The sequence below is a fragment of the Chaetomium globosum genome, genomic scaffold, assembly GCF_000143365.1.
Source record: "Chaetomium globosum CBS 148.51 scaffold_1 genomic scaffold, whole genome shotgun sequence".
In the NCBI taxonomy this organism is placed as follows: domain Eukaryota; kingdom Fungi; phylum Ascomycota; class Sordariomycetes; order Sordariales; family Chaetomiaceae; genus Chaetomium; species Chaetomium globosum.
The window spans coordinates 6,167,800-6,179,003 of record NT_165976.1 but is presented as its reverse complement, the minus strand read 5'-3'; the positions used below and the strand labels follow the sequence as shown (position 1 = coordinate 6,179,003).

The window sequence follows — 11,204 nt, the reverse complement described above, 5'->3', positions numbered from 1 at the left end:
GTCCCTGCTATTCAAAAATAAAGAAAATAAAGTAATCGGAGGGGAGGGGGGGGGTGGGGAGTATGAAGCTAGTGTTCTTCCGTGGGGGGGGGGGTGTGTTGTATTTATTTGTTTTCTTACAAAAATAGCGTAATACATACGGAGTTCGATAGTCCCCACGCTCCTCTGGTTTTCGTGTAGCATGTTTAGAGTGTTACAACAGTTTTCTCTTTTGCGGTTTATCTCTTCTTTTTCTGCAGGTTCCGTTTGTCTTTGTCACGCAGCCCCGGCGTCCCAATCCAATCTATCCCAACGTTCATCTTCACGAGGCCCGGAAGCCCCCCCACCTCCATCAGCGCCCTCGGCGTTAGAGTGTACGCGGTTGGGAAGGGGGAGGGGAGGGCGGGGGGAGTTGGCATGCATACCTCCAGATGTAGTTGGTGGCGAATTTGTAGGTGAGGTCCATGTTTCCCCAGCCTTGGGCCACGATGACGAAGCGCATGATGCTCACGGCAAAGACGCTGCTACTTGTCAGCGTGGGGACAAAACATTCCACCGGTGGATAGGTATGCAGCGTACAACCCGCCCGTTCCGAGAACGGCCGCAACAGCAGCCCTCTGAGCGAAGCCAATTCGTAAAGGCCCAATGATCCAGGTGGGGAGAACCAGCAGGATGGCGTCGGTGACGCAGTTGAACCCGACGAGCCACCCATACCACGGATCCATTGAGAAACATTCGCCTTTGCCTCCCATCGTGGCGTAGTCCCATTGGTACCTGATGGGCCGGCAGCCGAAGAGGAACCCAAAGGCGCCGAGGAGGTAAGCGGCAATGACGAGAAACATCAAGATGTGTACGACGGTATTGAAGCCGCGAGACGTCGGGAAGCGAAGGTAGAAACGGAGAATCGACGTCTTGATGAAAAGAATCGCGAGATTCCCGGTGATGGCGATGGGGAGGATGTTGAGCTGGAAGCTGCGTTAGTCTGGCGGCTGCCGGGGGGACGGGCTGTTGGCGATGACGCCGCACCATCATGAACGAACGTAAGTCAGTCAGCCCCTGTGCGGCCAAATAGGCGCGGTGATAGCCCAAGCCATGGTTGGTTACTGTGAGTGGTTAGCGGAGCCCCGGCTGGCCTCATCTGCCGCGGTACATACGGAGGGCCACACTGATCGAGTACCCGATGGAAAAGGCCTGTTAATGATTAGTTACGCTGGATGGCTGGCCGTTGAACCGTCTCAAAACCATTGGCAGCCTTACCAGTGCCGCTAAAATAAGCCCTGGGCTCGTGTCAGCGGCGTTACCGTTCAGGAGGGACACAGCACTGCCTGCACCTACAGTCGTCTGTGTGGATTGTCCGGAGGATGTTTCGGGCAGTGAAGAATCGGAGGGTCACAAAAACAAGTGCAAATTGGGGTGCTAGGATACAGGTAAGGACAAGGCTGGGTGCCAGGGATTCGGAATTGTCGGCATCAACAACAACTCGGGTGTCATTGCTCATGGCGGTGGCTTCAGGGGCGTCGGAAGCCTCCTCGCACTCTGGGTCAGCGTCATACGCGCTGCGCACGAGGATGTCGACTTGGAGTCGGGTGATAACGGTGGGAAGCTGACTGGCGACTGAAGTTTGCGGGCAGCAGCACTTCAAATGGAGGGGCAAAAACAGCCATCTTCAGTCAATCTTCACCGATCGGTTGGCCAAGGGGCGATGAGATGGGGGGGCTGATTGTTTGTTACCCCAGACCGGTTGCAGATCCTGGTTAGCCATTTCTTAAGCAGGGCTGGAATCGCTCGATTGGTCGAGGTCGAGTTCGGGTGCATTCCCCGGTCGCAGGGACGAAAAATCGTTGGATTTTGATTGCAAAGTCTCATGTGTCACATGGAAACTGCCAAACAACAGACTGCACCGGGCAATGATGGTTGTGTGATTTAGGATCAAGAAACTGAAGGAGGCCGAGCCTGATCTCCTGAATGAATATCCACTGTGTGGTGCAAACGCGTTGACGTGCTTGGCGCACAGGCGGGCTGCACAACTTTTTCTAATGTCTTTGCAAAGAACACAATCAACATCATCTTCAGTATATATCCATCAATATCTCAGCGCGTATTATCCACATTCCCAATCGCGTAGTAGAATTAGATACTACAGGGTTAGGTCTATCAGAATATATAAATAGATAGCCTGCGCCTCTCGTGAGGCGATTAGTATAAGCCCTAATAGTTTCTCCTTTCTTGCGCCCCCTTTCCAGCACCGCAAAAAATTAAGAGTGGTGTGCCGCCTGCGCGCGAGCCAAGACGTCAAAGGCCTTGCACACCACACAGCGCTTGCAATGGCTAAGCTGTGTTAGCATCCCTTTGGTCTTTTAACCACATCAGTAACTCATGCCTTTACACTTCAAATACGTCCGTAAATACCTCGGTCTTGCACAAGGTTCCTTCTTTTTTTTTTTTTTTTTTTTTTTTTTTCGTAGGTTCTTTTTCCTACGGTTTCTTAAACCCCTCCCCGTCTCGCTCCCAGCTGGGTCTCAATGTCGGCTCTCGCACAGTGGCCGAGTAACCGTAAGCACTGTGAGCGCCGTCTTCTTTCGGACTTGAGACTGTCACGGTGTCACACATGAAGCATATGAAGGCAGTCCGGGCGACGATCAAATACGCAATGGCAACAGGAAGGCTGGAGCTGAATGAGGAGGAGAGTCTAGACCAGTCACAGTAGAAGAAGCCGACACTCAACACCACGAGCCTCAACCACGAGCCTTAACCAGCAGGTCCCGCTTTAGCTGCTGAAGATAGGACGCTGAACACTTGGAGAAAGTAGCCTCCAAGCTGATCTGCTAACAACAACCAAGGCAAGAGGTAAATGGTGCAGCGAGAAAGAGGGAAGAAGTAGGGGGCTTGTACGAGTTCAAGGTAAACCGATTTGATCCGGATGTAGTTAGCGTGCTAAGGCCCTAGAGGCCCGGTGCCTCCGGGCGAAATAAATTCCATCCATCCATCCAAAATCTGCCCCCCCCCCCTCATTTCCAGATAGAAGAACATGATCCAACTGAACCACCAATGTAGCACGTCCCTCCAGAGAGAAGGGATTTGCCCTGTGCTTTTAACGCTATCGTGATACCTGGTATTCCCTACAGGAAGGCACGGTGGCAGCTTGACGGCACTTCGTTTTCGGCGGACGGCGGCTAGAGACACGGCTTGGAAAACATGTCGTATTTAGACAAAGATTGGGGGTCCCGTCATGTGCCGCTGGGATCTGATGGATACTAGGATAGGATAATCAAGATTGAGACATGACGCCGTGGCAGCACGAGGGCCGTAAGCTTGAAAGTTGGCTCGGTATACCATGGAAACCATAAAAAGGCGTTGCGGGTGATAAATAAGCGTGACTCTGATCATTATCTCGCCCAGTGAAGTAATGTCGGTCAAGTCGCCAGTCCCAGTAGAAGAGCCCAGCCATGCGAAAACACCCAATCCTATGATGTGGCTCATACCTAATTTGCTTCACCCCTCAAACACCCACATCATTCGACTCACGGCTAGAAGATGGTGTTTCCACCCGGCAGCTCTTTCAGCCCTACAACAAAACTTTGAGTCAGCAAAGCCCTCTCAACACCCCCCGCCCCCCTCTCCCCCCCAAAGTCCCTGGCCGATTTACAAAACCAGTACTTACATCCATCAAAGTCTTCGTGGACCATATCCTTCGCGACGCACTTATTTTGCTGGGCAATACTCTGGGTCTTGAGCATGGGCGCCGAGACGTAGGTGTGGGCGTCCATGGCGCGCTGGAGCGAGTCGTCCTGCCAGCCAAAGACGTAGTCGGCGTGGGACGAGAAGCCCGTCGAGTCGCCGTTGGACCACACGAACGGCTGGCTGCCGTCGGCCGGCCAGTCCTCGGCCCGGTTGAACGCCGACGTGTCCCACACCGTCTCCAGCAGGATCTGCGGCAGCCGCACCGGGTGCGACGCCGGGCACGGCCCGCCCGACTCGAACGTCCCCGTCTCCGGGTACGCCACGTGGTCCTGGTGGTTAGGCGTGTCCAGGTTGACGCCGTCCCAGCAGGTCGGGAACCGGTGGTTGGCCATGATGCCGAGTTTACAGGGGGTCTTCGGGAACCCGATGCTCTCGGGCTGGCGGGACGCTTGGTTCTCCATGCAGGTGTAGGTGAGCTGCCGGAAGTCGCGCGCCTGGTCGCGGGTCTTGTACGAGGCGTCGCCGACCAACATGCGGAACCCGGGCTTGAATGCTGTGACGCTGGAGCGCTGGGCCGTGTCGAACAGGGCGTCAGACATGTAATACACAACCTGGGCTGGTATTAGTGGGTGCCATGCCGTCTGTTTGCTCGGGGGTTAACCTGCCATGCCACCTTGTGTGCCCTCCATGCCGGCTTGGGCAATCTGGGGCACACGCTTAAACGTGCCGTTCCTGGCGCGGAAGTACAGGACGGCCGTCCAGTAGTTGGAGAAGTCCTCGGTGAACTGGCAGCTGGTGCATTTCGATTGTTTCACCAGGTCATGGCTGGGATGGTCCATGGACACGTTGAACGAATCCTACCCATGCCGTTAGTTCTGATGTTCAATTGAAATGGTGCATAACCCACCCCTCCAATGATCTGGTGAAGATGCGGTGATGGGTTCTGTCCTGGTGTGACTAGGGGGTCCAGGCGCTGGATTGTTAGACGGGCGCAACCAAAGCGAAGTAATGCCGACGCAGGGGCAGCCAGCCCGAGGGCGGCTGTAATGCTGTTCCACTTCATGCTCAATTGCCAGGTGGTGATGCAGACGATTCTTGGAGGTTAGTATGGGGCAGTGACTGGAGGAAGTCTCGAAATCAGGAACACCTGCAACGGAGGAACACAACCAACCGACTTATGTCTAGGGTCCAGATTCTTCCAGAAGGATAGAAGTATGAGCTGGCAAGTGCCGATTCCGGTATGCACCAGCCAGATCAAAGGGGCTGCGCAGGATAGCAAGATAGCAACCGTTCCGGCAACCGAGCCGCTTCCAAGTTAATCTAGATTTATAACCGGGATTACCTCTCCACCAATGGATTGGCGTGTGGAAAGCCAATTCCCAAGACATGGATAGTGGGTGAGAAGAACAGGTGGTAACGATGTGTCTGACGGCAGATGGGGGAGGGTTAATCTTGGAGTGAGCTGGCCAGTCATATTGAGACTAACGTCGTGGCTGAACGACCTGGTGATCTCTGACTCGGTAAACGGAGTGAGCTGCTCTACCGGCAGAAGCTGATCACGAATGAACGTCGCACTCAACTCTATTTTCATGCTTTTAATCAGCGGCAAAGAGCCGATTGAGCCGGCTGTCCCCGCCTAATCTAGTTCCAAGACCATGGTGTGGGACGCCATCAACACGTGGAATCGGTATATGTGCAATGCTATCGGCGTGCTCCTTGTTGATATACAGTCGCTCGGTATTCCGCGGGTAGATGATACAACAAGTTCCTCACATAATTATTCCTCATCCACGCCAAGTCCAACTGCACATGATGAAAGTGACGGCCGCTTTTGGGCTCATCGCCTTGTTTCATGGGACGGCTCTGGGCCAAAATTATCCAGAATGCACTCGAGAGTTGCTCCGAACGGACGACTGCGCCGCTGTTGCCAACCCCAATGCGTGCTACAACCAATTCCGCTGGAGTGCACGTACGCTTAGTTGCATCGATGGGGAGAACGATACTCAGCGAAAACAAAGGGTAGGTCACTCTTGTCGGCGGCCATTCTGAAAGCACTGACGTTACTATTGAAATATGATACTAACGTGAGCAGGCGTGCAAGTGCTGTAGCTGTGTTGGCACCGTCATGTGTAACTGGGTGACGCAGAACCGGTATTGCTCGTGACAGGTTTGGGCTGGGTGAGTCGATTCAGGGAAGGCGCCCAACAGATATCAGGATTGGGAAAACAGTTACAACAAATACCACGTAGCATAATGGAACATGCCCTCGGCGGAATAGCTTTCCAAGGTCAACACAGATATCAATTTCTAGCTACCCTTCCCCTGAGTCCTTGCACGGCAGCCCTTGAGGATCACCCGTAATGGCATTTGCAAACGCACTCAGGCTGGTCGAGGGCAAACATCCTGCACTGTATCCGCCATCAGCATCACTCTTTCTCTCCAAAGGCAGCGGGTTTGGAAAGTCATACGTAGGAATCGGCACAGTTGAGGGAGCTGCAGCCGCCGGCTAGCTCGCAGCAAGCATTGGCGCATTTCGGTTCTGTCGTATCGTTGTGTGAGCATAGCATTATAGAAATTTGGAAGTAAAGAGTAGATAGGATGGGATAGGGGTAAACGTACTCGGGAGTTCGACGGCGCAGCTGGCCCTCTTCCAGGTATCTCGTCTCTGCAACAACATTTTAGCGGGGAATTACAATGGCCAACTGTGACTACTATGCAAAGACGTACAACAACAAAATTCATCTCGTTGCTCTGCGGCTCCGTCGGCATGGCGGTGACGGTAGCCGCCAGCAAGACGAGAGCGGTAAGGAGTTGCATGGTGGTGACAGAGTTGTGTGGAAATGTGAAGGTGATTCTGTCTTCTTACCCTCTGCACAATGAAAAGAAATGAAGCAGGTTGTCACCATGGGTTTATATCGCAGGTTATGTCCAAGAGTTTATACTCCCCAGCCTGTCCAACCCAACTAATTAAACCGGGGTGTTACATCGGGTGAGGAAGTTGACGATCAACTATGTCAGACGGGCGGTTTCCCGCTCCGCCGGGACACATCCACCACCTGCCTTTTGGGTAAAAGATCCTGTCATTCAGAACCTTTAAAGCTTCATGCAGCCCGCATCCCTCTTGTCATCCACCCAATTGGTTGTTGTGACTCTTGAGCTCAAGCGACACTTGCCAATAAACTAGTGCCAAGGCACGGGGGAATGCCTCGATGGTGTTGGTCAATACAATTCGTGTGCTTGCTTACGTCTGGATGGTTTGGTTCCGCGTTGGTTAACTCGCGGTGAGACCAAATGGAGGGTCAATTAATTTCATGAATGGCTACCTCTGTGGCCAGTCCCAGGTTTTGATGTGGTAAGGATGGAGAAAACTCAACGGGACTCGTCAGCTACTCGGTCTAAGACCCGAATCCGTGGACGGAATCAGGCCGCTTTTATATTCACGAACAGGTTTGGGAATGGAGGTTTTGGGCTTGTTTTCCCACCTTGCCCGGTGTTATCGTGTCAAAACCATGGAATCGAGGGGGTCACTGTCAAGATCACCATATTTATTCTAGATTCACCAGCTCACTCTTACAATTCTCCCCCGTTCCCTCCTATTGATCCCTATTTACCCCCCCATCCCACTCTCCTTTGGAACACCCCACCCCTTGAGAACACCACCCTGCTGAGTCGAAATCTACGCGGCCCCTCAACCAGCCTGATACACCGCCAACGCCGCCACATGGGGGTTAATCATGCTAACATTATATGGCGTCACGAACAGATCCGTATCCGTTAGCGCAATAAACATGGTCCCATTCACGGCCGGATCCCCCTTCCACGTCGACACATTCGGCTGGATGGTATACGCCGTCTGGTCCTCCACACTCACGTTCAGCAGCGGCGTGTACGTGACATTGAGCTGGGACAGCCAGGCCGCAAAGCGCGGCTCGGCCACGTTGGTCGTCGTCACGTAGCTGTTGTTGGGCCCCACCAGCTGGCCCGGCGCGTCCCACCGGAAAAACACCTCGCGGCCGGGGTAGGAGAGCGGGATGGAGCGGTTGTTGGAGACGGCGGCGCGGCAGTCGAGTGTCTTGTCGGTGGCGTTGACGCAGAGCTCGTCGGGCGGGATGCCGGCCGTGGACAGTGTGTTGGCCCAGCCGCCCGTGGTTTCGTTCCATACGTCGGCGCCGTTGATGCGCGCCGGGTTGGGCTGGTTGAGGATGTGCAGGGCGGGGAAGTTTTGCCACACGAGGCGCGTCTGGTTGTACGGGCAGGAGGAGATGTACGGCGCGAGAAGGGTCCACGCCCAGCTCTGAGGGATGCCAGGGGTGTGCCACTCTGGCATGGGGAACTGGCCGCCGAATTGGCGGAAGATGAGCTGCTGGCGTGCTTCGACCGTGATGCTTTGTAGTAGCATCGAGGCGGCCGGGCCCGAGTTGAGGTGTGGGAGGAAGCCGTACACGCCGGCTTCGGCCCAACGAGTGAGCTTCTGGTTGAAGTCTATGTACTCCCGCACGTTGGAGACCGGGTAGTTGTACGTGCACTGCTTGGGTGCGTTGGGGCCAAGCATATTGGCTATGACAGAGGCGTGGCCGATCTCTTGGTCGGCCATGTGCTGTAGCAGGTGGCGATCTTCTGCGTTGATACCGTACGCGTCAAACTCCTCGTCCGAGAAGGTCGCAAGTCCCCAATGGAACGCGTCGAGTTCAATCCACTCATGGTAAAGTGCGAGAGCGAGGGACTGATAGTCGAAATCGCTGGCTACTTTGTAAACGGGCTCCGAGCCGTTGGTACCAATCCCACCGCTAGGGGTGTAGGGCATCGGCTGGTCGCCGTGGAGTTCTCCGTCTGCCTCATAAGCGACAATCCCGGGCGGGGGTGGTGCCGGGGCGATGGAAGGGCCCAAGACAACGGTGGAAAGAGCGCCAGTTGTGGTGGCAGGCGGACCGTCATAAGGGCCGTGAAACGTCACATTGGAGTGAGAAATGGCGTATGGAGACGGCAAGTTGGTAGGCTCCGAGAACACAGTTGTTGTAGGCTCGGAAACAATGGGGACAGCCCGGACGTTGCCAATGACAGCTAGCACGGCAGCAAACCGCGGAACCGAGACAGGGGCCATCTCTGGGAGGTGAGCGAGCGCTTGCCGACACTTATAAATCGTCCAGAAGCAGGACCTGGCGCGTTAAACTGACGCTCTTTCTTGTAAAAGGAAACCTGCAGCTCCCCCTTTCCGATTTTTCTCTCGACGGATGAATCCCTTTTTACCCCTCAAAAATGACATCGTTCCTGTTCTAGCTCCCATAGTCATGATGTCACCATCGGGCCAAGCCCGTCATGATTAAGCCTATGGCAACGCAGCGTGCAATGACGTTGTTCCAGACGGCCCATATCATACATAACTCCAACTCCAGTCTCCACCAGGTACCTATCCAGACGTAATGACTTAAGGGGTCCATCCATAGTGCGGAGAAACAGTGGCCTTGTTTCTTTTCCAAATTCCTTAGATAGGTAGGTAGCATTATCAACCCAAAGTTTACGGTGTCCGGTCTTCAGTATGAGCCAGGATGACGACATGTAATTCTCTGTGACGCTGGTGATGTCGATGACCTCATCTCGGCTAACGAGCTGGACTCTGCACACATATGTGTACACAATACTGGTTTATCTGGGCGGGCTGAACCCACTAGCCCGTTCTAAACCTACGGAATAATGGGCTGGGAATGGAGCCATCACACAACATGTATAAGGAAAGTGCTTTTCCAGACCAAGCTTCCATGTGTGTGCAAGCCCGGAACCCTACATGTAGGTACCCAGGTTATAGGTAGGGACTAAGGCATGACTGCTGACATTGGCCCTTGTCCATTTGTTGTACATTGGGCTCAACGCAGTCGGTGTGTTTCGAGAACCCATACGAGACGTCAAGAGCTGAACATGCCCAAGTATAAGTACCGAAGTATATGTTTGGTGGTAGCGAATCTGAACTTACCATCGTATCGACAATGGCAATAAAAGACAATTCTAAAAAGATCAGATCAGCATGGCTTAGAGGCACATCGTTTCTCTAAGCGATATCCTCGAGCACGGAAGCCGTTTCCACCCCTTACACGAGGACCATCGTCGCGACCTAGCCATGGCCATATTCTCCAGGGTCCTACAGCTCTACGGCACCCCCTGGCTCCCGCACACTCTCAGTAGCCGCGATATCTTCTTTTCCTAGATCAATGCCCCCCCTCGCCGGATACAACATATGGAGACCCGGTGCTTATAATTTAATACCGCTAAAGCGGACCTAGGTGAAGACCTCAGGGGTCTCTTACCGGGATATAACCTAACGCTGCTATCGCTGGGATGCCTGCTGCTCGAGGTACTCTTGTGGAGGTCGCTCAATCCCGGCCGTACTTCCCCCACTAGTCGCCGCAGTGACCTGATGGCGGACTATAAGGTGGCGATTACCCTAATAAACCAGCTACCTCTGCAGGACAGCTTCGCAGTGTGTTTATGTTTAGGTGGGGAGCTACATAAATGGCGTTGTGGGTTGGACCATGAGTGTTTTTGTCGGGAAGTGTAAGGTATTCGAAGGTTGCGGTACCGCTATGTGCAGCCGTCAGACAGCATAGAAGTACGCCTCTCTAGTCCTTTTTTCCCTTGAACTGAAAAATAACTGCTTCTACCTTCCCGAGCGCCTACAAATTACAAGATTGTGAACCGAAAAGGAGGGTTCGTCGCCGTGGGGAGTTATGCTTTAGCTTGTAGATACCCGACCTCCAACCGCAGGCCTCTCCTTCCTTCGGTAAGAAAGAGCAATCCTCTCCGGCCCAGCGTAGCACACCCGCGGCGCTTGTCGCCTGGAGAAGAACGTCGTCGTCGCCGACATACTGCTCTGAAAGGGATGTGGTCGCGCGGTCTTTCAAGAGGTCGAGGGTGTAATCGGACCCAGACTCTAACATGTCACGCAGATTCCACTCTGGCATTACGGTCTGCCCGCCGAATTTTAATTTCTCGAGATCCAACGTGTGGAAAGACGGAGTAGTAAGGCAGTTAGTTGGTGAGCTGTGCTGTGTCAAACGACCGCCAGAAAGTCTCCCATCTCCACTTTGTGTTTCCGATATCTTCTCGAAAGGTCGCTATGGAGTCCTTGATTACATGTTCTAACGCGTCTTTTCCATCACGATGCTCTGGGGATGCGAGTTTTGATCGCTGAATTTGTTCCTCTATGTTGGTATTTTAGGGCGATGGATGGCAATAACAGCAAGTGATGATGTTGATAGTTGAGGGCTATTCAGTTTTGTACGTGCTAGAGGGCACCAGAAGCTTCAGAAGAAAATGTAATCGGTTAGTATTAATGTATTTGATTCCATGTTCGTTACAGTTTTACGTCCCTAATACAGGATCAGTCTAGAAAAATCCAGAGCCAGTCAGTATCATCAAAGTAACAGCACGGGCCGCACCGCTGTTATCATTAACACTCAAGATCTAGAGTTTCCCAAGCGTAAGCAGTCAAAGTGCCGTGACACACTCATCTCCCAACTAAGGGGGGTGTTACAAAGGCAGGTCAATGGGTG

The 11,204-nt window shown here is 53.5% G+C and overlaps 5 protein-coding genes across 5 annotated transcripts in view; 1 reads left to right on the top strand and 4 right to left on the bottom strand.

Annotated features, from left to right (window-relative positions):
- Positions 1 to 467: 467 nt before the first annotated feature.
- Positions 468 to 1,597, top strand: CHGG_01987 (uncharacterized protein; the record flags this gene model as incomplete). The annotated part of the gene is made up of 4 exons (XM_001221207.1): positions 468 to 537; positions 742 to 955; positions 1,029 to 1,084; positions 1,407 to 1,597. The coding sequence occupies 4 exons, from the start codon at positions 468 to 470 to the stop codon at positions 1,595 to 1,597; spliced, it is 531 nt and encodes a 176-aa protein (XP_001221208.1).
- Positions 1,598 to 3,506: 1,909 nt separating this feature from the next.
- CHGG_01986 (uncharacterized protein) lies at positions 3,507 to 4,723 on the bottom strand (the record flags this gene model as incomplete). The annotated part of the gene is made up of 4 exons (XM_001221206.1): positions 3,507 to 3,544; positions 3,641 to 4,276; positions 4,334 to 4,517; positions 4,568 to 4,723. 4 exons carry the CDS (start codon positions 4,721 to 4,723, stop codon positions 3,507 to 3,509), a joined length of 1,014 nt encoding a protein of 337 aa, XP_001221207.1.
- A 1,166-nt stretch (positions 4,724 to 5,889) lies between these two features.
- CHGG_01985 (uncharacterized protein) lies at positions 5,890 to 6,477 on the bottom strand (the record flags this gene model as incomplete). The annotated part of the gene is made up of 5 exons (XM_001221205.1): positions 5,890 to 5,938; positions 6,040 to 6,068; positions 6,129 to 6,199; positions 6,280 to 6,325; positions 6,388 to 6,477. 5 exons carry the CDS (start codon positions 6,475 to 6,477, stop codon positions 5,890 to 5,892), a joined length of 285 nt encoding a protein of 94 aa, XP_001221206.1.
- Positions 6,478 to 7,348: 871 nt separating this feature from the next.
- On the bottom strand, positions 7,349 to 8,761 carry CHGG_01984 (uncharacterized protein; the record flags this gene model as incomplete). The annotated part of the gene is made up of 1 exon (XM_001221204.1): positions 7,349 to 8,761. One exon carries the CDS (start codon positions 8,759 to 8,761, stop codon positions 7,349 to 7,351), a length of 1,413 nt encoding a protein of 470 aa, XP_001221205.1.
- A 2,252-nt stretch (positions 8,762 to 11,013) lies between these two features.
- The window catches only part of CHGG_01983 (uncharacterized protein), a gene marked incomplete at both ends in the record, with an annotated part of 1,539 nt that continues 1,348 nt past the window's right edge, over positions 11,014 to 11,204 (bottom strand). The window contains one exon of the mRNA XM_001221203.1: positions 11,014 to 11,037. Coding sequence (XP_001221204.1) covers positions 11,014 to 11,037 — 24 coding nt within the window. The remainder of the gene's footprint in view (positions 11,038 to 11,204) is intronic.